Source organism: Takifugu rubripes, chromosome 19 (genome assembly GCF_901000725.2).
Source record: "Takifugu rubripes chromosome 19, fTakRub1.2, whole genome shotgun sequence".
NCBI lineage: Eukaryota > Metazoa > Chordata > Actinopteri > Tetraodontiformes > Tetraodontidae > Takifugu > Takifugu rubripes.
The window spans coordinates 16,135,634-16,159,327 of NC_042303.1; the positions used below are offsets into that span (position 1 = coordinate 16,135,634).

General features: G+C 48.9%; 1 protein-coding gene across 3 annotated transcripts in view; it reads right to left on the reverse strand.

The window, feature by feature from the left end:
* Positions 1 to 744: 744 nt before the first annotated feature.
* foxp4 (forkhead box P4) overlaps positions 745 to 23,694 on the reverse strand; it is a 73,506-nt gene continuing 50,556 nt past the window's right edge. The window contains exons 5-18 of one of the 3 annotated variants that reach the window (XM_029826057.1): positions 22,684 to 22,803; positions 19,990 to 20,128; positions 17,774 to 17,975; positions 17,301 to 17,399; positions 15,927 to 16,025; positions 13,432 to 13,519; positions 12,346 to 12,429; positions 10,606 to 10,831; positions 10,261 to 10,337; positions 10,072 to 10,173; positions 7,312 to 7,433; positions 6,758 to 6,824; positions 5,846 to 6,012; positions 745 to 5,733 (exon numbers count right to left, since the gene is read on the reverse strand). In XM_029826057.1, the coding sequence (XP_029681917.1) occupies positions 5,586 to 5,733; positions 5,846 to 6,012; positions 6,758 to 6,824; positions 7,312 to 7,433; positions 10,072 to 10,173; positions 10,261 to 10,337; positions 10,606 to 10,831; positions 12,346 to 12,429; positions 13,432 to 13,519; positions 15,927 to 16,025; positions 17,301 to 17,399; positions 17,774 to 17,975; positions 19,990 to 20,128; positions 22,684 to 22,803 (1,740 nt within the window). In that variant the 3' untranslated portion in view covers positions 745 to 5,585. The remainder of the gene's footprint in view (positions 5,734 to 5,845; positions 6,013 to 6,757; positions 6,825 to 7,311; positions 7,434 to 10,071; positions 10,174 to 10,260; positions 10,338 to 10,605; positions 10,832 to 12,345; positions 12,430 to 13,431; positions 13,520 to 15,926; positions 16,026 to 17,300; positions 17,400 to 17,773; positions 17,976 to 19,989; positions 20,129 to 22,683; positions 22,804 to 23,694) is intronic. The other 2 variants (XM_029826058.1, XM_029826059.1) reach the window with 2 other exon arrangements.

Genomic DNA, 23,694 nt, shown 5'->3' on the forward strand with positions numbered 1-23,694 from the left:
ACGGTAGAAATAAAGGTTAAAACACACCCTGGGGGTGAATAAGTAGTTTGTAACGTGGGCAGCATCTCCAGAAATGCCCCACCTGCCGCCTCCAGCTCCGTTCTGCACTCTCTGACCCACCCTGTTGGTGGGACCCCGTCAGTGGAGCCATGTTTGTGTTTATGCTGCTCCTGTTGCCTTGTTTGTTTACTCCTCCTGGTGGCCGTTTTCTGTATCACAGCAGAGGTGACCTCCGGCTGCCTGCAGGACCCCGAGTCCAGGTCCAGTCAGATCACGTGACACTTCATGGTTTTCACGCACTTTTGAACGGACTGAACAAAAAATTGTGATATTGTCTTTGGAATTTGGATGGAAAGTTTTTATTTTATACTTTACTTCTCCATTCTTATAATGTCAGAACAGGATAAATAATAACTTCACGCAAGTTATTTTTAAAGTAAGTCAGAGAAACATGATTTCTACTCAAATAGTCGTTAATAAAGCCCAGTGCACAAATGACTGCGGTTAAAATTCTATCTCCAGTATATTTGTGTTCACAAACACTCCTGGAAGGTTTTTCCATTATATTTATAGCTTGCGTCTGACTTTGAGGAGCTTTCGTGCCTAATTAATGGGCATCTAAAAGAAACAGACACCTCTGACGGGCCAAACCAAAGGTCAAAACTGGGTCTAAAACCAAAAAATGATCTTGGTTTCCACTAATATGCAGCTAAATAGGAAAACAAAAGCAGAGGACACCGACCAGACAGTGTAATAAGTATTTTATTGCATTTTATAATGCCATTGTCAATAATTAGTACAGATTACATGCAACTAGACCTACTGTACAGTTTTTTATTGTCTGCATGGACAGACACAAGAAGATTCAGGTTACAAATACACAGATATACGTGTGTGTGTGTTTTATACAGCATGAAGGAAAGGGCAGTGACTGGCGTTACATGGCTACCCGGGGTGGAGGGGCAGAGGCCTGGGCCACCACCCAGTCCCTGTCCCCACCTCTTCCTTGGGTCACACTTTTCAAATAAGAAGAAACAGAACCAAAAAAAAAACAAAAAACCCAACAACAAAGGATAAAGAGGAATAAACAACTGAAACTAAGAAACAAGTCAGAGTCACTGCTGAAAATGTACACACGTTCCTAAGGTTTGACCAGAGGAGGGCTGAAGTGGTAGTTCCATTTTTGGATTCTGGCTGTCGACTTGGTAAAATCCCCCCCTCCTCCCCTTCCCCCCACTCGTGAGACACCTCAGAACTGTCCAATCACACGTCAGGATGGGCGTCCCGCGTCCCCTACCAGGCTGGTCCCGGTGACGTCAGCGGACGAGATATCGGACCTCGGCAAAGGTGATCGGCGAAGCGGATGCAGCGTTTTGGAAGTAGCTCGGTTTTCGTTTGGTCAAAGTTGCGGCATTGGTTTGGTACGGTTTGGTTACGCTTCGGGGGGGTTTGGGCTAAGTTTGCAATGCCTTTGGTAGTCAGAGGAGGGACTGCATCCTTCAGAGCCCCAGACCTGGTTTTAGAACTGAGACGAAGCAGGAGGGGGTTAAAAAACTGTGACGGGGGCGGCCTTCCGACCTGGGAGTGGAGGAGGGGGTCGTACTGGTCACCAGTGACGCCTCCACCGCGCCTGCAGATGATTGACAGCTCTGTGGGACAGAGTGTAACACAGGTGTGGCCGGGGGTCAGGGGTCACAGGGAGCTGGACACATATTGGCACCTGAGAGGACCAACAGAAATACTTGAACGGAGCTCCGCGTCTTTCAAAAGCGAGCGAGGGGCTACATATCTTACACTTCCTTTCTTTTCTCTTTTTTCTTTTCCTCTCACTTTGTTTGGAGGTTTTGGTCCTGTCTTTGAAAAAAAAAAGTCCTTCTGAGGTATCAATACATTGAAGAAACTTTAGTTTTCCATTTTTTTTTCTTTCCTTAAAAATGCATAAATGCAGTACAGAGACAAAAAAAAGGTATCAAAATAGACCTAGCTAAGATAAATATACAAACAGGTGTTACCTAAACCACTGATCTAACTTTTATTCTTTTAATTTTTTTTTTAGAGATAATACACTTTAAAAAAAAAAATCAGCGTCCCAGACGTCTTATGAAGAACGGAAAATAAAATAAAAAGCGGAAACAAACAAAAACAAAACCTAATAAAACCAAGATACCTGCAGCACTTAATATGATAAATACATATACTTTAGCATTAGCAGTACAGTATAAGAATCAAGAGCTGAAAGTTTTACAATCGCTAAACAGGTGCAGAAATTAGGAGGAAATCAAAATGAGGGGAAACAATGCCCTGGAGAGAAGTCAAGCGTTAATATACAAGAATACATCATGTTAAGCCAAGCTGAAGGAAAAATAAAAACAACACAGACGTGTTACATGGCGACCTGTCAACAATCTACATCTTTGTAAAACAGCGTTGTTTACAGGTGTACCTTAAAGCACGAGTCAGAGGAGCGGTTCGAGTCCTACCGATGGGTTTCTGTATGCGTCTCAGCCTTTTCCTGCCAGTGTTCTGGTCAAGTGGCTGCTGCTGTGTTTCTGGGTCTTTGGATATTTGGACAGCTGGATGGTCAGAACCTCTGTTGCACTAACCCGTAGCCCTGCTTCTGGTCTACGCCTACCTGCATGTGTGTGTGTGTGTGTGTGTGTGGCGGCGCTGATGTATTTCCCCGGTCCTACAGCTAAAAACACGTCCACGCAGCTGCTAACCGGGCGCAGAACAAGGTCAGACGGTTCACAGCGAAACCTTCAGATACAGTCGGCACGAGATGTGGAGAGTGCTTTTCATGTGGTTTAAGGAGAGGTAGTCATTTTAAATTCCACAAATAGTGAAACATTTCTATGTTTTTGGGCTCAAGCAGATGCGTCGGGGAGTCCGGATCACCATGAATAATAAAAAAAAAGTTGTTTTTTTTTTCCCGTCAGTCATACAGTAAATGCAACAGCAATTTTGGCATTCTGTATCGTCACCATTAAAAATGGAGAAACAAGCTCAGGCTCCCGTTGGCTGCGTGTTGAACGGCTTTTGTAAAGGAGGTAGTGGTATTTTTGGTTTTCGTCTGGTTTGGAGATGCCTGTCTGCCGCTTTGTACTTCATTAGAAATCAGTCTCTAAGGTTGCAGGAAAACAGTCCCGCCGGAACACAAAGGAGGATTTTCTCTGAAGGAAAACCTCATGAAGTGCAAGAGAAAAGTATGAAACAGGAACCCAACTTTGAATCACACACTGTCCCTTGGTTGTTTGCTGCAAACATTGGTATATTTCCTTTTTAAACGGTTCCCTCTTGGTTGTGACATGAACGTTTTGTCCAAAGATGTGACTTCGGTGACCACATTACTTCCTCTTCCTACAAATGACTGAAGAAATAAAGAGAAAAAGAACCTAACATTTATAACCACAGCACCAGAAATCGCTGATTTCGCCTCTCTGTGACACACGTGTCCGTAAACGCCTGGTTTTAAGGAATGCTCATGCAGTAGTTGGGCCAGTCCTGGAACCGTGTTTGGAACACAGTTTAGCCTGAGCGCATCACCTCTAAGTGCTTCTTTTTTCTTAATATTCGCTCTGTTTAATCTAATTTTTGGCCTCAAACCTGACGCGAGTCACTCGCAGCCACATTCCAGCTCAAACGTGTCCGAATTCTAGCACACTTTGGTTTTTTCGGGAATGGTCAGCACTGTTGCGTCATTTTAAAAGAAAAGGTAAAGGAACACAAAGCGAAAGGATTCAAACTCCTGATTCGTTGTCTTTTTGGCCAATTTTGGAAAACAAAACATCAAATAAACAACTCAAAAAAATGGCAAAACAGACTACAGGGTTTTTGGTTTTCTACACATTTCTTTGGTTACCTGTAACGAAAATAAAAACGGGGATAAGACTGGAATAAATTCGGCACGGCGCCGCGGGGAAGGTGACGCGCGTACGCTCGCGGAAAACAAACATGGCGGACCTCACGTGCGCTTCCTTGAACACAAACTCACACAGTGAATGGCAGACAGCTGCTGCACAGTAAACCAGCACAAGCAGAGAGCAGGAACCCAAGCTGAGCAGAGTTGCCACATTTGGTGTCCCACAAAAAGAACTCCCCCTTATTTGTTTATCAATTTGGACACAGTTCTGGGCAGAACCTTTGTGGGATGAGGTATTCTCTGACTGCAGTAATAATATATATGTATATATATACTTTTTTTTATTATCATTAAAGCATTGCTGAGATTTCTACAACTAAATACAAAACCAAAAAGGAAGGAAAAGAATGGATATTTAAATCATCTGTTTGGTTAATGGCAACTTTAAGTGCTGTTTCCGAATGTTGTCGCCTGCTACTCTGGGGCAGTTTGGGGGTGGGTCACAGATGTTTGGGGGCGTTCTGGGGGTTAAAACACTCGTTTTGCAGAAACTATCTGGAATGGTGTGAACAGCCAGAGGAAATCCGACAGATAACAAAAGCGGGAAAAAAAAGGTACGATGAAACGGAACACAGCTGTGGAAATATTGATCCTCAAACATAAACAGTAATAACATCAATTTTTTTTTAAAAAAAAAAAGAGGAAATGAAAAAAGCTACCACACATTTTTTTTCTCGTTATATTCCATAATCGTCGACAGTTCTCTTTTTAATCACGATATTTCTGGAGACGTGTCTTTTCGCTTCTCTTTTCTTTCAGAGTATTCCAAGCTCATCCCTCCATCCGGCGGACGGAGGAGAGGAGGAGGAGGAGGAAGAGGAGGAGGTGGAGGAGGTGGAGGACAGCACCAAAGGGTCCAGGTCCTGCAGTCTTTAGGGGTGGAAAAAAAAAGTTTTTGTTGTTTCTCTTTTCTCTCACTTTGAATCAAAGATTTTTAAAAGCTGTCTGTCACTAAGTGTCTTTGTGAAAGGCGGGAGGGGGAGAGGTGCGGGCATGGACCGGCACCACGTGCCACCTACCCGGAGTGGGGGCGGGGGTGGGGTCGGGCGGGGGGGGCAGCCTCGCCGCGGGCGCAGGGTGGAGACAGCTCGGCAGACGAGCCGGAGGTAATCTTTGAAAGCGCTCCTCTCTGATCTCAGGCCGGCAGTTTTATTCAAATCAAAGAAAATGAAAAGTGATCGGCATTGTTGGGGGGGGTGGGGGGGGGACCTCCCAGCCCCCGCTGCTCCACATCTATATACAAGTGATCCTGTGTGTGTCCTTCTCACTCACACACACCTGTGTGTCTGTGTAGAAACAGGGATGGTAGACGGGGACAACAGCGAGCGCCGACTGACCAGAGAGGATGATGGGACGAGGGAATGTGTGTGTGTGGGTGGCTGCATGAGTGTGTATGCGTTGAGTGGTGTCACACACGGGGGTGAAGCGGAGCTCCACAGTCTCGTTTTTGCGTCTGAAAGTAACGAAGGTCGACTAAACCCTGTTCTCCCCCCCCCCCCCCAGCGCGGTCCTGGGGGGGAGGTCTTTGCATTTTCGTAAAAACAACAAAAAATAATCTTTTTTTCCTCTCTTTTCTCTTTAAATGTAGTGTGTATCTTCTCCTCTCCGCACTGGGGGGGGGGGGGGGGGGGGGGGTCCCCCAATTTTCTCCCTCTTGCGTTCGGTCCTACTCCAGCTCCTCGGTGGGAAGATCCTCCTCCAGGTCGCGCTCGTCGCTCGGCAGTGGGAGGCTGTGTGTGACCCCGGCCAGGAGAGACACCGGCCGGCTGTCCTCCTCCAACTCAGTGGGCTCCTCCTTCACGTGAACCTGGTGGCTGCAGGAGAGCGAGGGGAGGAGGGTGTTAAAGTCGGTTGTGATTTTAATAAAACATGCGTTAGAGCGGTGAGCAGTGGGGGTGGGGGGTGGGGGGGCATTTGCAGATGTACCTGTACTGCTGGGGGCTGAGGGTGGGGCTGCAGCTGCCGTTGCTGTTGACCTGCTCCACAGTGGAGCTGACGTCATCGTGGCCCACGTGCAGCATGTTGAGGCTGGCCGGAGAGGTCAGCAGGGAGGGGCTGTTCAGCAGCGACAGGCTGCTCTCTGCCAAAGCCGCCTGCAAAAGTTGGGGGGGGGTTGTGTTAAAAACAGAAATAAGGCAAAAGATTTTATAAAGACTTTTTAAGAACAGCATTTTAGTTCCTCCATATGAACAAGTTAGTTGCTGGTGCACTTGCAACCACTAGGGGGCACTTATATACAATACTTGTACTTCTCCCTGCAGTTACGGTTACTGTGTGTGTGTGTGTGTGTGTGGGTGTGGGTGTGGGTGTGAGTGACAGAGCAAAATCTTGAGATGAAGATGAATCACACACAACATACACTAAAAAAACAGTGACCCATCCTGCTGTTTATAGATACACTCTACTGTGTGTGTCTCTGTATGTCATCCCATAGAAAATAAATAAATAAAGTAAATAAAGAATGCCAATATAATAAAATCCTGATCTTAGTGACCTTAGTTGACAAATACTTGAAGCAATAAATCATTTTATTCAGAAAATTGCAGGTCTGTGGGCCTGATGTGTACAAGAGTCAGGAGCTAGCGTGTATGTGTGTGTGTGTGTGTGTGTGTGTGTGCAGAGGTGGGGTGGGGCATGCGTGTTAATGTGAGGTGGGAGGTGAGGATATGTGTTCTGGTGGAAAGGGAGCTGGTGTGAACGTCGTTAGGGAATCTGCTAATTATAAAAGGGAATTGATATTAATGACCTTGATTGTGATTGGCTGTGTGTGTGCGCGTGTGTCTGTCTGTGTGTGTGTGCGTGTGTCTGTGTGTGTGTGTGTGTGTGTGCATTCCTTACCTGATAGCTGGCATTTAGGGAACCAAAGCCCAGTCCTGAAATCATGTTTTTCACCAGAGTGGGACTTCTGTTTGCAGAGACAATCACAAATGAAGGCCACATGTGAAAGACACATCACAAATCATTTTTGCATACTTATCAAACAAGTGGAAACACACACAGACTGTAAACAGATGCTAAAACACACACACTAGAGTGTCTAATATCAGGAGTTTACAGGAGTGTGCGTGTTTGTGTGCATGTGTAATTATTCTGGGTTTCTCTGGTGGTTGGAGAGAACATCTGTTTACGCTAACAAGGATTTTCCTCTTCTGCATCTTACACAGCTGTTTACTAATGGTGTCGACAAACAGGGCAGCACACACACACACACACACACACACACACACACACACACACTGCAACATGTTAAGCCACAGGCTTTTTTAAATCGAGCTAGCCTCTTGGCTAAAAAAAAAAAAAGACGTCCTTTTCGCAAATCAGCGTGACAGAACGCATCTGCTCACACTCGGATCATCCTCACACGTGCACGGTGTGCGTGCACGCGCACTCACCCGGTCATCTTTGGTGGTCTCCTCTTTTGGTATTCAACTTCATCCACAGTCCACACGGCCCCCTTCACGTTCTCCACGCGAACGAAGCACTTGTGCAGACTCAGGTTGTGGCGCACAGCATTCTGGGAAAAAAAGGACAAATATGACGGTCAGTCAACAAGATTAGTTTACATTTTACATGGATTTGTTTTATTAGAATTTTAAGTGTATGATGCAAAATAACTCAAATTCCATCCGGTTAAAACGGTGAGCAGCGATCTTTAGGGAAGCTTAGATTCCTGGAAAGCTCACTCAGGATGTGTTTGGGACAAACAAAGCTTTCCAGACTGGTGTTAAATTCCCTTTTAAAAAGAGCGACCTGAGGATAATCCGATTCACACCCATCGCACATCCACAGTGCTGCTGCGCGTGCGGCGCCAACGCTAGGTAACTTCTCCGGAAACATTATTTTATCTTCAAATTTTTCTCATCAGTTATCAGCACACACACACACACACACACACACACGCACACGACAGACGCTCACATCCACAGGCGAGCACGCTGCTATCTTTGTCTCACCCCCCCAGGGACAGGCCTCCCTTTTCATCTGCTATTTGTAGTTTGTTCATGCCCAATTTCATTACCAATTTTAATTCGTCTATAATTAAATCCTGCATATTCTCTCTGACACGCTGTTCTAAGCTGAGAGGGAGGGACAGGCCAGGCATGCATCACTCCTCGCAATAATTACACACTCAGACACACACACACACACGCATACAAGCACACAAGTGCACACACACATAATTACACAAGCCATAATCAGCGGAGGAACCTTTTCTCCCCCACATCCCCTCAACCCCCCGAGCTGTGATGCTAAGTTTTGTAAATGAGTCTGACCCCAATCTGTGCCCGCCACCCTGGCAGTGCAAACACACGTACACACAAACACACACTCGCGCACGCCGGTGCTGTGGCGGCATTATTTGCATTCATCTCCGTGATGAAAGCCTAATTCTCCCTGTTAAAACATTAGCAGTCATTTACAGTGGGTCACAGCGCATGTGCCACTCATCTCGGGGGAGGGGGGGTCACAAGAGGGGGCAGGATTTTTGGGAGGAAGGACTGAATTGTTTCTGACAAAACAAAGAGCAAAGGTGTGTTGCAGGTTCACACCGCAGGTGCAAACATCTGGCCGTTGTTATTAATCCACAGCTGCTGCCACGTCCCCAAATTAGCCTCTATAGGATTGCAGCTGATCAACATGCTTAAATTCTACACTGATATTTCCCTTTGATTTATTCACACTATGAACACAAGGGGCTCACTTGAGATTCTAAAGTGATCATTTGGATCTGAAGTAGCCCATTTCCCTCTCTGTGTGGAGAGTGTGGACCACCAAGGAAACATTTTCAGATATTTGACTGGGTTTGAGACGCCAGCTGGTTCTTTTGGTTAAATCATGTGACTATTCCTGAATGATGCATCTGCACGCTGAGCTCATCTGTTTCAGAAGTTATCGCTGGCATGGATACAACATTCAGAAGTTAATCCGGTCCCTACCTCATCCTCCCTCCCTTTATTTTAATGATCAATGGCTTCCACTCCGACACCGCTGCTGTCCTCATGAAATATAACAGCCTATTAAAGGACATACATCTCCACGGGCCTATTTGACTTTGTGCGGCGCTATATAAATACGTTAGGGCTATATCTGAAGGTCTGCGAGGCACAGGAAGCAGACACCGGACATGAATAGTTAAAATTCATAAAAGTCAGATGAGGAGGTAAAGATATTCTTAACTGGCCCATCGCTTAACCTTCCCTCTACCGCTCCATCATCATCTTCATCATCCTTCCCTGCAACCTCGCCACCACTTTCCTTGGTTTTGGGCTATTAGAGAAAGGACGCCGTCCCTCCACCCCCCCCCCCATCACTTCTACTCCTTTGTTCTGTCCTTGCACTTGCTCTCTCTCTCCGGAGGAACTTAAATTAGTGTGAGGTTTCTGCAGAAATGGGTCAGCACCTACAATAGCGGGATCAGGCCAGGTGGCTGTGTGTGACAGAATGAATTTAATGTGTGTGATGATGAGCAGTGTGTGTGTGTGCGTCTGTGTGTGTGCTATGCTGGGCGTGAGAGAGCTGTTTAGGTTAGGAATGAATGACCAATCCCTGCACAGACGTTGAAACGAAGCCATCAAATCGAATCCAAATGTTGCAAACAAGACTGCAAAATCTGCTGCACGCATTGTTGCTGTGCCTGTGGTCCGACCGTCTCCGCGGGCGCGTGTTTGGGCTTTAGCAGCGGGCGCAAACCACAGTTAGGCTGCAGCTTTGCTCCTGGCGCAGCAGCAGATGACATTTTAGGTTCAATTAAAAGTACAGTGCACAGAAACAAGCTTTGACCTGTGAAGCGCCAAAACGAAGTTTTCCTCTGGAAATCCTCAGCCTTTTTACCCTTTAAACAATCCCAAGCTCGCCAGAGATGATTGAATAAGCCCGGATCTTCTTGAGCAGTGGAAACCACTCATTTCAAATGTTTTCACTGCACTGGAAACGATGGCTGCTCATAATATGTCATAAAATTAGCAATAATCTGTTTTCCACTTCTTCCCAAGAGTTTTTTTCTACCGCCTCATATGTTGGGAACCATGAAACAAAAAGCCTAAAATGATGACTGCAGTTTGCTGCCAACACATGATCTTCTGGGTTTTATTTGGACATAAAGGTCAGATTAAAACAACTGCAAAATTTGTGTAAAAGAGGGAGACTTTCACCTTCCATGTGGCTGTATTTCTCCTGAAATAGGCAAACTTCCGTGTAAACCAGTTGTAGATCTCATTGAGAGTCAACTGTCTGTCTGGGGACTCCAGAATGGCCTGAAGGTGTCGAGAGAGACAACAAAACTTAGAGAAAGCGCAGACGGAGGGATGAGGCGGAAGAACCGGGCGTCCGGAGGGACTTACGTGACGTATGAGAGAGGCATAAGTAAAGGGAGGCCTGACATCGGCGTTCTTGTAGAACTCACAGTTCTGAGCGAGCTCTGCAAAACAATAAACATGCGTCAGTCTCGATGAGGTCGTTGGACATCGAAACATCTGTGGAAGCTTGACTGACAGCTGAAAAAGAAACTTTTGTGATCCTTATTTCGCTTCACGAGAGGCTACAGGTAATGCAGGAACAAACCTGGCAACCATAAAACCCGACAGACGTTGGAAGCCTACAGCGCTCGCACCATATGGGCTCGCTGGCGAACCCCTGAGAGAGAACACACGCCGGTGGCGTCACGAGAAGGCAGGTCTGGAGCTTACCTGAGGCGATCGGGGTGCAATACTTGTCGGAGTTGCGCCTACGTATGGGCCCGACGCCGTGCGTGTGGGAGTGGGAGTGTGTGTGCAGGCTGGAGGAGCTGATGACCGAGGGTCCCTGGCGCAGCGGGGTGATGGGGGTGGCAGCCGAGGTGGGTGGATGAGGGAGGCCCTCCGGGTAGGCCTCGCTGTCCCTCTTTATTAAAGAGCCGCTGGACGCCAGGTTCAACTGAAGAGAGACGCACGATCACACCATCAGTTCATTGAACTATGAACTCTGACCCTGACTGTCAGCTGGGCCGGCGTTTAGCGTTGTGGCGAGCGGCGTGAACAGGTGACAGAAAGAACGGAGTCTGCAGGGGCGCCGGAGACCCGTCTGTGTGCAGAGACATAAAATGGATTTTCTACACGACTGGCGCTTTCTCCGTGTTTACCCTCCACCATCTGCTCTAGAAGCCTTCTCTGCACACGGAGACCGGGTCGAGGGCGGCCGATAACCATCCCCAGTCCGTCCGTTGCATAAGAAGATCGATATCTTTGTATATATATATTCGGGCCGAGCCGCGCTCACAAGAACAAAATAGAGGTTTTAGAAACGGGCTGCAATTAACCCCGGCCTTCCAAATCCGAAACCGCAGCGTGCTTGTAGGGAGGGAACGCACACGTGCACCCTGCGGTGGCACAGGCTTCACGGACCAATCTGGCCCAATTAGGCAGAGCCGCGCACACACGCACACGCACAGCCAGTTTTCCCGGGCTCACTGGGATGGACGTTTTGGGCTGCTAGCTTAAGACTAATTAAAACCACTGTGCACGTGTGTGTGTTTATGCGTGTATAAAACGTGCCCCTCTCGGTACCGTTTAAGCTGACCGAGAGAGGCGGGGCTGTTTAACAGGTACTTCATTAACGCTGTGACCACGCTGCATCACCACGGTAACAGTCCAACCCTGTTAATTGAGGCCAAGCTTTGTTTCCATCCCTGACGCTCCGCCCCTCCCCCTCCTCCTCCAATCCCTGACCCCGAGGCTCGTCTCCAGCGGCGACAGAACACGCCTCTTCCTGATTTCCCATTAGATGTTAATAACAGCTGATCCCCCCCCCCCCACCGCAATCGACGCATCCAGGCACACACTCACATGCTGCACCCATTTATATTCCCCCGTATTAAGACACTCTGCTTCTAATTGACAATTAATTTCAACATCTTCATATTTTAATAAGACTCCTCGTCAATCTGAAATAATGAAATATTCATTAGATTCCTAATAACAACTCGGCAACACACGCGGGCACATTTGCACACGTCAAATCTTTCCTGCTTTTGTCAGCGCACGCTGGAAATCTGGCTCCAGCTGCTCCCTCCGTCTGAGGAATCATCAGTTTCAAACAAATTGGAAGTTTAACAGTGACATAGTTTGAATATTTGGAATTTACTGCTTTCTGGGGGAACATTATAAAAGCAGACTTTTTTGGGTTCTGCGACAGGAGAAATTTAACAAGGAGATTTTTGTTAAAGGGGAAAAAAGAAGGGGAAAAAAGATGCAGTCAAAAAGTCCATCTGATTTAAAACCAGCGCAGTTACACTGACTGGTCAATAGGGGGAGTAGATACCAACAATAAGGACGACAAGGCGCGAGGGATGAGTGGGAATGGAGACGAAGAAAATGCTCAATGATGAGAAGCAGCAGTAGGTCAGAGAGTTTGGGGTCAGACGGTGTCGTGTATCTGCAGCGTGAACTCACTGGTTGGTTAAAAGGCTTTGGCTCCGACGGGCGCATGTGCAGGTGGGCCATCATGGCTTGGAGTCGCTCGCTCTCCTTCGCCAACTGTGAAGGACAACAAGGGCAGACATGACCACCAGAAACAACAACGTTTCGGGACCGGAGCCCACGCTCGGCCCGAGATGAGGCGATATTGACACAGACTCAGAATTCTGCCTCAGGCGGGAAGAAAAATATGAAAAGCAGCCACGTCTTTCCCCCGGAGCTGCCTCGCACACTTACACCAGCCTGGAGACGCGCTCTCTACTGTTTGACATCGGTGAGCGGGTTCTAACCGGTGCTGCTGCAGCCCATCTTGCATCCAGTGTGTGTGTGTGTGTGTGTGTGTGTCCTCCCCAGAAAGAACAGGTCCACTGGAGAGCGATAGCACCATTTACATACTCATACAGCACAACCATGCACAGATATGAGATTCTTAAACAGGGTGTGTGTGTGTGTGTGCACGTGAGTGAGTTTGTGCGCGCGCCGTTGGAGGGCTCCACCAGTCTGACGGCCTCCCTGATCTGATGTGACACCTCTGCCTCTCTGTCACTTTGCGTTCGCTGGTGGTGGCTTCAGGGCCCCCTGATAAACGCTGTTTACCATCACTGAACACAACACTAACGCGCGCGCCCGCGCACGTGCGCGGTTTCAAAAACTATGTCGAGATGAGCGTGAAGAGGCTCCCTTTGTGTTTCGGCTCCTTGTGGAACTTTTCTGCGCATTCCTCTGTTCTGTTGGTGTTTGTGCTTTGGCTCATCTGTTGAGATGCCTGGAGAGCTCAGCGTGCACCAGCCACTTTAAGAACAAGAGCGGCAGCCCGGTCATCCACTCCCCCCCCCCCTCCCCCGTCCTCCCCCCTCTTCTCTCACTGGTGACCAGAGCAGCTTTATAATTGGAGCGGCGATGGCAGCTTCACTGCCGACTTCTTTTAAATTACAAGCTCCGCTGCTCTCCATAAACTCTGCCCTGCTTCAGACGCGTCGCCGCCACCGACCGGCAAACACGCTCTTCTGTGGCTTTGTTTAAAGGCGCGCGCGTGTTTGTGCGCACGGCGGCGTGACTCACCTGTATCTCCAGCTGCTGAACCACTTGCATCTGGACTCGGCACTGAGCGGTGCTGCGGTCGTCGAGGGCGTGCTCGTTGTTCAAGTGCCTGAAGGTGAGAGGGGAAACGAGAGGAAGTCGCCAATCAGTTCGGGCTTGATTGGCTGAAAAATTCAATCAAATCAAAACAACTTATGGAACAGGAAGTACCCGATTTCTCCTGATTAATGCATCTAGAACGTGTTTTCACGTGGCGTGAATGGTGCTCACTGATAGGTTGTGAATGTGAGGCCAACATGAGAGAAAGCGATGACAACAATCTGGTGTCACGCTTGAGGAAACGTGAAAGTGCTTGGATGTGGAAGTGAAAGTTCTGAGGCTAAAACATTAGCTCCTCCTCTTCTGCTTCCAAATCTGTTTCAAATGTAGAGAAAACGCCAAAGGTCGATGAAACTGGCAAAGAAATATAACACTCCAGTTGCAAAAACATGGCCGAACGGGGGGGGCGGAGCTAAAATACAGCCTGCGCAGGCCACATCAACGTGGAACTACATCCTTTCCACGTGCGAGAGGCCAAATTTGTTTTTAAGGGTTTAATTACTGGCAGGAGTTGGACTTTGAGTTAGCAAAAATAAATCCCAATCTAGGGAGTTTATTTTGTCTAGTGCAGGACGCAACAGCTGTGTTGTGTGTGTTTGTGTTCTTCAATGGTCCTCAGAGAGACGTGACCCAAGACAACCACCTGGACATGAGCTCATGTGTTATCGCAAAAAGCCTTATCGTCTGTTTGTTAAACTCCAACTTTTAACACTTGTTCACTTGTGTGTGTGTGTGTGTGTGTGTCCTTGCACATCCTATGTAGTGAGGACCATATATGCATCTTTAAATTTTGTTCAGTGTGTGTGTGTGTGTGTGTGTGCTGCTAAATCAGTGTGAGATTTCCCATGTCCTACAAGACAGCCTGTAAATTGAGTGCACTTCAAAAAGTCAGTGTCCTACTCGATTAGGCAGAAACTGTACAGTATATCTTCAGTGTGCGTGCATGTGTGTGTGTTTGTGTCTTTAAGAAGGCAGAAAGTTGGGCAATATCTGTCCAGACTGGAAATGAAAGGAAAACAATGATGTCATGGTGAAGCTAATCCAGGCAGATAGACAGCTCAACACAAGTGCACGATAATAACAACAAAAACATGAGCTCACCCCTCTTTTGGACTCTCTATTAAGCTCTATCTTTCACATGCACTCCTGTCCACTCTCCACACTTGTCTTCCCCCACAAAATGCCAGTGATTCACCCTCATTCCAACTGAATCTGCCTGATTACCCCCCCCCCCCCCCCCCAACCTCTGAGTCCCTCTTTAGTCGGGCCATAAACAGTAGCCGGTTTCCTTTTTTTCAGCGTGTCCCGACAATGAGGCTCTGTTTACTCCTCTGAGTGCTGGCAGACAAGACTTTAACCCACATTACACCCAGCTCCACCGACCACAGCCAAAGTATTATACCAGAGGACCGGGAGGGGGGAGGGGGGGCAGAGAGAGGAGAAGAGAGGGCTGGGATAGAGGAGTGTCTCCTACGCTTCTACCCTTTTCTCTCCTGGGGCGATGACTAAAGCTGGCTGGAAGGGAACGCACCGTTGGCCTGACGGCATTATCTGTCACTGCCTTCATTTTCTTGCCTAACCCCCCCTTTCTTACACACACACACACACACACACACTTTTCCTCTATCTCTCATTCTCCTTCCATCTGCCCCGAGGCCATGTGAAATGAGACACCAAACAACAGCTTTCCTGTCCAAACTTTCCCAGCCTGCCTGCGCGCTTTGATCCCGCCGTCCGATGCCATCACGCTCACCGCGGACACGTCTGCGATTGTGTGTGTACTTCGTCACCCGGCTTATTAATACCGCCGTAGCTCAAATAGCTAAGAGAGCCACATAGCTAATGAGAGGATGAGTTTGTTTAGGGATTCATTAAAGGGCTTTTGGAGGCTTCGTTAGCAGCCAGAAGGGGAAGTCGGCTGCGTTGTGTGTGTGTGTGTGTGTGTGTGTGTGTGTGTGTGTGTGTGTGTGACAATGAAGGGGGAAGCTGAATGTCAAGGCCTGTAGCTGCATTAGCATAGTCCAGTGACTCCTACATACTGGTAAATTACCGTGATGGAGTGAGAAGTGGGTTTTAAGCCGCTCCTCCCTTGTTACTGGATTTAGGGCAGTTTAAAATGTTCTGCGTCACAGCTCTGCTTCCTGAGCAGGAATCATTTGCTACTCATGTAAAAAAAATAAATAGTGCCGAGAATTCCTCAAAAGAAAGCGAGAAACAAACACACAGTTCCCCTCTCCTTGTGTTTATGATACACGTGTTCACCTCAGAGCAAATGTGATGTAACAGACGGCAACTGGTGAATTAGTGAGGAAACGTGAAGCGGCCCTAACACGCCGGTGTGGTCCCCCACGTGTGCCTCCTCCCAGAGATGCTAGGATGTTAGAGTTCAGGCTCCAAGTTTGGGTCCGATAACTTACTTGATGAATTGTCCCATGTCCTCACACAGGGCTTCACAGCCGGGCCACTTGCACTCTCCATGTCCATAGAGAGGGTGTGAGCTAGCGTGCTCTTCGTGACTGCAGCGAAAGACACAGAAGAAGAGAAACGGAGCGGTCAGAAATGTAGAGAACACAGTTTTATCGGGCCTCTCTCTCGCTTAATGATGCACACGTGCAAAACCGCGACAGCGGCAGAACCGTCGCGACCATCTGAGTCTGGTTAGCGCTCATTAGCTTCCAGAGTTCACAAAGCCAAGAGCGGAGAGGGGACGATGGAGCAGAACCGGGTCAGTTACAGAAGCCAGGCAAATGAGGGAATTGGTCCAGCAACCTCAGAGGCACATTCTTTAATTCCGTGACCTGTCTTTGTGTGCAGCGCATGTGTGCTGCGCATGTGTTGCTGCGTGTGTCTTGAGTTTCAGAAGCTGACGGGTCGGCACGGCACCAAGCAGCAGTGACTGATTGGTGGCGGCTGCAGTTGTGCTTGTTGCCCTTTTGCGGTGAGTTTGTGCACTTGTGTTTTTTTGCGTGTGTTTCTCTGAAAAATTCGGCGTGTGTGTATGTGTGTGTGCGGTTCCATGCCTGGTTTGGTTTGGGCCAACTCTGCTATTGCACGTGTGCTCGTGCGTGTGTGTTTGTGACAGCGGTATGAGTGTGTGTGGCAGGTCCAGTAGCAGATGCGGTCGAAAGCCGGCGCATCACCGTCGATCGCTGTCTCCACTTATATTTACATGACTGTGTATGTGTGCGTGGACGGATTCAAAAATCAACATCAGAGGGGTGTGTAACAAAAAACATTTGTCCAACAGATGGAAACATGTCTCTCTCTTTCTCCCCCTTCACTTTTTCTCCTCTTCCTGATCACATGTGTTGGCTGAGGGTGGAAGTTTGTGCGCGCGGCTGCTTGTGTATATGTGTGTGTGTGTGTGTGTGTGTGCTGGCTGTGGTTGAGTCAACTCAGAAGCAGCTCAGACAGCAGACAAGACAAACTGCTGGCAACCGCATTCTCCTCCACATCAGCCTGCAATAGCTTAGCGGGCTAAGCTACTGATACTGCTCCCCACTTTGTTCTATGCTGGTAGCATGACAGGGTGCAACTGATAGGATAAACTATGGCACTGTTATTATTCATGCACACTCATGTTGACATTTTCAAGTGGGGTCAAGGGTCAGCAGCACCAAAAGACATTTAGGGTTCTTATAAGCCCTTATATTGGATTATAACTTGAGACGACGTTTCGTAGCATCTCGCGTAAATGTGTGCTGGTATGACACTAAAGGTCCTTGAATCCTTGAACTGAGCCGTCGACCTTGGTCCAACAGTGTGTGTATGAGTGTGTATGTGCTACTCACTGGCTGCTGGGGGCCTGGCTGCCTTTAGGGTAAAGGGGAACATGGTCATCTCCGCTGTCTGCCTTGGTGAAGGAGGATATCCACTCAAACAGCCTGGCACTTAAAGACGGAGATAAGCCCATGAGCAGCCAACACAGCCATGGGTCGTACAACACGCGCGCTGCTCGCCACACATGCACCAGTTTCTCTGTGCTAACGGCCACTTTTTGTACGAGGAGGCCTGCTTCCGCCGTTCTCTCTACCGAAAGCAGCCGAGCATCCTGACAGAGCGTACCGCACCCGACACGCCTCGCTCAAATGGACCGGGAGCCGCTTGCACCCTGGTGACGTGTGACATGCAGCGTCACCGTGTTTCTGCGTGCACGCGCGCAGTTGAAAGCTCGAAAACGACCTGGCGGGAGCGTGTGAGTCCGAGTCACGCAGAGGACAAACACATCATCACCGTGGGGATATTTTAAAGACTCCTGACGTACCTGTCTCTCTTTGGGGTGTGGCTCTGTCCGTTGGCCAGGCTGTGCAGTGCGATGTGAGTGCTGGCTGCTTTGGGGAAGACTGAGGTAGAATTGGAGCTGTTGGTGCTCAAGTCCAGGCCCTCGGCCTGTTTCAGGGCCTCCTCGCTGCTCTGCACCCCCGACACCTCCTTCCACAGCTGCTGGAGGTCTGATGGACACATCGCTGCAACGGAGCAACAGCTCGGTGAGAAACCGTTTCAGAGGTGAAGTCATTTAGGCAGAATGGCTAAATTCCAGCCATTTAAGGCAGCTTTCACTCACAAACGCGTGTGGATGTAAAGCGCAGCTCCCCTGAGAACCAGAGAGAGTAAACCAGTGCCAAAATGTGAGCATTGCTTCATGAACTTTAGGACGCACCAACACCAGAACATCCACAGACGGAATTCTTCATCCCTGTCCAAGACGTCTAAGCTGCTACGTCTCCAGGGACGGATGAGGTCAGAGCCTGGACGCTGAGATTAAATAATTAATCTCTCTTTTCATAATAATCGAGTCAAACGCGAGCGTACTTTCAGTCTCGGCTTTGCCCGTCCTCGGCCAGTGGATCCTGACCACGCGTGCGCAGCCACGCACGCATGCACACATGAACGGAGCTGGAAAGCGATCCAGCTATTATGTCTGCTTTGTCTGCATTCTTCTGTAGCCCCGCCAAAACAAAAGTTCTCACTCTGGAGGAGTGACGCACTGCGAGCGCGGATTAGTGCGTATTAACCTGAAACCTAACCAATCTGTTAACAGGCCTCCGGGGGAAGACAAGCTCGCGTCACAAACTCTCCAAAATGCTGTTTACAGATGTGCGGAGGGTAAATAATGCCACATCGGCTCTCTACACTAAAAAAACCATCTGCAGTTTGAGTTCCCGCCTCACAATATCCCGCAGCTATTGAACAAAAGCTTATGAAGCGTGATTGCGCCCTGCGCCTGTTAAACGTGACGCCCACATCTGGCTGCTGCGGTCACACTTTATTTCACGCTAACGTCTGCGGACAAATGGGACGTTACTTTGGAAGGTGTGGTCGTCCAGGATGAGGTCACATTTCACAGAGAGAAAAATAAAAACAACCCCGGGAAGTTGGGTCCCGTGCGCAGCCTCGGCGATCCGCCTGAGCGCAAAATATTATCATCTGAATTAGTTCAGCGCTCCAGATACGTACAAAGGTTTTGCATCTTACTGGGAGTCGCACCCTTCGTGCCACAAAACGCCCCCACCAACCACCCAGGAGCCCTTTGATGCGGGGCAACGGCGTGTGCAGTTGCGTATGCGCGCGCGAGTATTTATGCCTGTGTGTTTGTGTGTTTGTGTGGCATGGCTGGTCAGAGGAATGCTCGGGCTCACGCCTGGCTGAGCCGTCACAATGGGCCGGCTCTTTCACACTGCAGGGAAATTCCACCCTGATGCGGAGACAGAGGGAGTCCAGAGAGTCTGAGAAACCAAACCCCAGCGTTAGCTAACTCCTAAATCCTGCTTTTCATTTAGATTCTCGCTCTTCCTGTAAAATTGTTATTAAAATAACAGTCCTACACGCAGTCGCTGTACTGCACACACACACACACACACACACACACACACACACACACACACACGCGCGCGCGCGACTGCAACAAAGATTGAGCAGACAGAAGGAAGGAAACTGGCCAGTTTAGGCGACTCAAAAAGTGCTTTAGCAATGCTACGTCCACTTTAAAGCTCCTAAAGCAATTTCTTGTGTGAGCATGTGCGTGATAGACCTGGCGCAGACAAAAGTGGATATGTGCACATGCGCGGAAGGGCGGGCCAGTCAAAGAGTCAACCTTTATCCCCACAAAACCGCGCTGACAAAACAAAGGACCCAGGTAAGAAGTTCCATGTCGGAAGAAAAGAAAACCGGCGGGCAAATCAAAAACACAACGCTGATGTTCTGGTGTCTGGCTTTTATCACACACACGCGCGCGCGCGTGCACACACTCACTCAAGCACGTGCACACACCATCAAGCAGTGGCATATTTTACCTATTATCCAAATGAGTACCTTCCACAAACCCACCAATCAGGCTTCCTTTTATGTTTTAAAGGCTGATTAACTTAACAGCCATCACACGCAGCAGTGGGTGCAGACCTGGGCATGTGTGCTCAGTGAGGACCACGTGTGCAAGACATGTCTGCAGGGTCATGGCTGTGCGTGTGTGTGTGTGTGTACCTTGTTGCAGAGACTGCATGGTGGCAGTGGGCTGCAGTGGGACCAGGCCTTGTCTCTGGAGGTTGAGGATATGCTGCTGCTGAAGTTGTTGCATCTGGATGAGCTGCTGCTGGAAGGCCAACTGCTTTGTGCCTAGCTGCTGTTAGCATGAGGACAGAGAGACAGGAGGCAGAGGCGGGTGTTAGCTTTTGGCAATTTCATAACAACGGACGGTATTAAATAAATAACACGTTGATGATCTGCAGCCGAGAGAGGGAACTGTGCAACATGTGCGCAGAAGATCTGAGCCACTGAAGACAATCTGTGAGGAGCCCTGGGGGAAATCCAGGAGGGAAGGGAATATGGGAGAGACTACATGGCACGTGGCGATAATGTTGGTGTGTGTTGTCCTGATAAATGGCCCCTTCCTGCTCTGTCAGTGTGGGGCAAACCTGGACTGTGCTGCGCTGTTTGAAGTCCCCCCCACAACAGCGACCCCCACAGAGAAAATGGACTTTATCTCGCGCAGATAAGAGGGGAAGAAATAAATAAATACAACCGGAGGAGCTGCTCGTTGTGTGTCTCCGCGCGTACGTCTGACAGCGTGAAACTCTTTGAACAGAGAGGATCTCACAGGAAGGGCAGAAAGGTCACTTCCTCTTAGACTTGGTGCCTAGGGAGAGCAGTGACTGTGCGTGTGCCCGTGTGTGTCTGTGTGTGTGTTGGAAGGTTCCACTGACGTGTTTGGGCTATAAAACATCTAAATTATTATAGCTGAAGGATTTAGCATTAATATCCGATGGGTTGGTTTCCTGAGTTTTTGGTCACATGCACATGTGCTACAACTGTCGGGCATTTTCTAAAGAGGAAATGAGTGTATTAATATGATCAATCACAGTTTCCATGTTGCAGCTATGGCCCACTACTGTAGCTGGGACATTTATATGAAATGAAATTTACTTTTGAAAGGTATAAATCGCTTACATCAGCTCTGGTGAAGTACGCTGCCTTCTACACATCGGCTGTATTAAAGAATTTGTCACCGGCCCTTTAGTTTTGGAGTTCTATTCTATTTCCTTCGAAGCCACTTCTCCATCTATCATTCCCTCCTGAGACATCTCCACGGTTCTTTAAGACACACATATTTTGTGTGTGTGTGTTCTGTTTACATTAGCTGTGGCTGAGTGGCCAAAGCTAGCGCAGTAACAGGCTGTCAATGTGATTTATGAGCACATCACACACTGTCTGAGCCTGCCAGTCACACGGACACGCACTCACTCACACACACGCCGCAGATGGACACTCCAAGACGAAGGCACATACGCGTGCACACATCTCCTGCGATGGTCAGAGTCACTTCATTAAGCCGACTCCTGACCGGTCCCAAATGCACTCGCGCCACACAAAAACACAGTCTTGGCTCACGCACACATCCACTTCCCTTCAACGTGTCACATTTGGGCGGACGGGAAAACGAAGAGGAATTGCACAAAAGAGAGGAGAGGGCAAAAGTCACGGTTTCATTCCCCTCAACTCCCCCCCCTCTCTTGTTTCCAAACACTTGTACTTCCCCAACATGGCTCGATCAGGAACGTTAGCATAAAGAATCTATCCTTAAGTAGCAGCAGCAGCCACAGATGAAGCTTTAGCGTGCAGCCCTGCGGGGCGCCATATTCCCTGAAGTCCAGGCGTGTTTGGGCGCTGAACCGTCACACGTCAAACCTCTCGCTCTCTACGCGTGCACGTGTGACCAGTGTTTGCACTTGTCTCGTTGTTCCCGGACAACAGACCTGGAAACTGGGACGGCAGCAGAGAGAAAGGCAGAGAAGGGGAAAGCGAGTCAGACACCCCCTCAACATGCGAGTCAACCACAACTGGTTTGCTTTGGTCACGGTCGAGTTGGCTGACCGCTGTCGGCGAGGAGCGAGGAGCAGAGGTGGGTGGGGTGGTGGTGGTGGTCTGCCCACTGGGAGGGGGAATGGGTTAGAGGAGGAAGGGGAGGAATGGAGGACGTGTCTTCTCATGCATTCATCAGGAAATTCTCATGAGGGCCTTCTCGTCTCCTGATCCTCCGTGTGTTTGGTAATTTTGGGGAGTGAGCGCCCGCGTAGCCAAGTAACATCTCTATTACACACGCGCAGCCCTGACACACCCCCCCAGCCTCACTTGCACACAGGTTATGACAGTAATCTTGTCTGATCGATTGAGATCCTCTTTGTTGTGCCACGATGTGATCCCAGTTGATCCGCTGTTATCCGACTGTACCACAGCTGTGGTTAAACCTGTTACAGTGTGTGAGCTCATGCATATATCTGTGTGTGTGTGAGAGAGAGAGAGCGAGAGAGAGAGAGAGAGAGAAAGAGCGAGGGAGCCTCCTTGGCTGGTGAGGTTAATTGACAATTAAAAGAGTGGCAGACCCCTCCTACACAGAGATTTCACCTCAGGCCTGCAGCTGAAAGCATGCAAATGGATAATCTGGCACAGCGCTCTGAGAAAATGAGCCCCGCAGCCACTCGTCCTTGTTTCGGTCCACGCTCGCTCATAAACACACAATGTAGGCAGAGCGGGAGAATGCACCAATCTATATTACATCCTATAGGTCTGGGTCACACCTTTTTCCTCCCCCCCCCATCAACCACTTTACCTGCATTTCAATGCACGAGTGTGCTTCAGGGGGTACTTGAGCTGAGTGAGTGTGTACGTGGTGGAGCTCACCTCTTTTGCCGCCTGCTTCCCAGCCTGCTGCTGCTGCTGCTGCTGCTGCTGCTGCTGCTGCTGCTGAGTCAGAAGCTGCAGATGCAGCTGCTCCTGCTGCTTTTTGTAGTATTCCTGCAACTGGGGGGCACAGACACGGGGAAGCTATCAGGCTCTCAGACGTTACTGGACCAGATCACAGAGACTGTTGCAGACGGATGGGACACCCCTTGGGCCCCCCCGACCACCCACATGGCGGGTTGATGGATGCGTCGTGAAGTGATTTTACACCTGTGCTGTTATGTGCCCAAATGGTATCATTTGCATAGAACTGGCAGATACCAGAGCCACGTCGCAGCCATAACAGTCGCAGTCCTTGTGAGTGTGTGCAGACAAGACAGCTGCCCCTATTTCGGGCCCGATTCTTCAGCTTGTGCCTCGGTCTGAGCACGCTCACCTTTACGAGTAGCCCACTCCTTGCCGTAATTATGCATATTTGATTTGAAGTGAATTAGACTAATGCCATATGCAATCATTTTAAACTACTGGATTTAGCACGGCACCTTAATTTATGGAAACACACACACATTAATTTCTGATTTATATGGACTTGCACACAGAGCCTCCTTTGACTGGCCACAGCTTGTCTGTTTGTTTGAGTTACTAATCACTAATTTACTCAGGAAGCTCCATTAAGATTTTAATCTTGCCAAGCTGAGAGCAAGGCGGAAAACACACTGACCAGAGTCTCAGAGCGCACAGGCACGCGCACGTGTGTGTGTGTGTGTGTGTGTGTGTGTGAGGGAGGGTTATCCTCTGGAGAACAGCCTGTACATGTGTCCGTCTGCAGTTTGTCTTTGTTTCATGGTGCGTCAAACGTTCAAAGAGGCTTTTCAGCAGAGAGTGACTTCACAAAGCAGCAGTTGTTTCACTCTCTCATCCGTCTGACACCACACTGAGCAGAATACACGCCACTGCCCATCCTCGCCACACGCCCCACTGCTCCCACTCTTTGTGCGGAAAGCTGTTTTA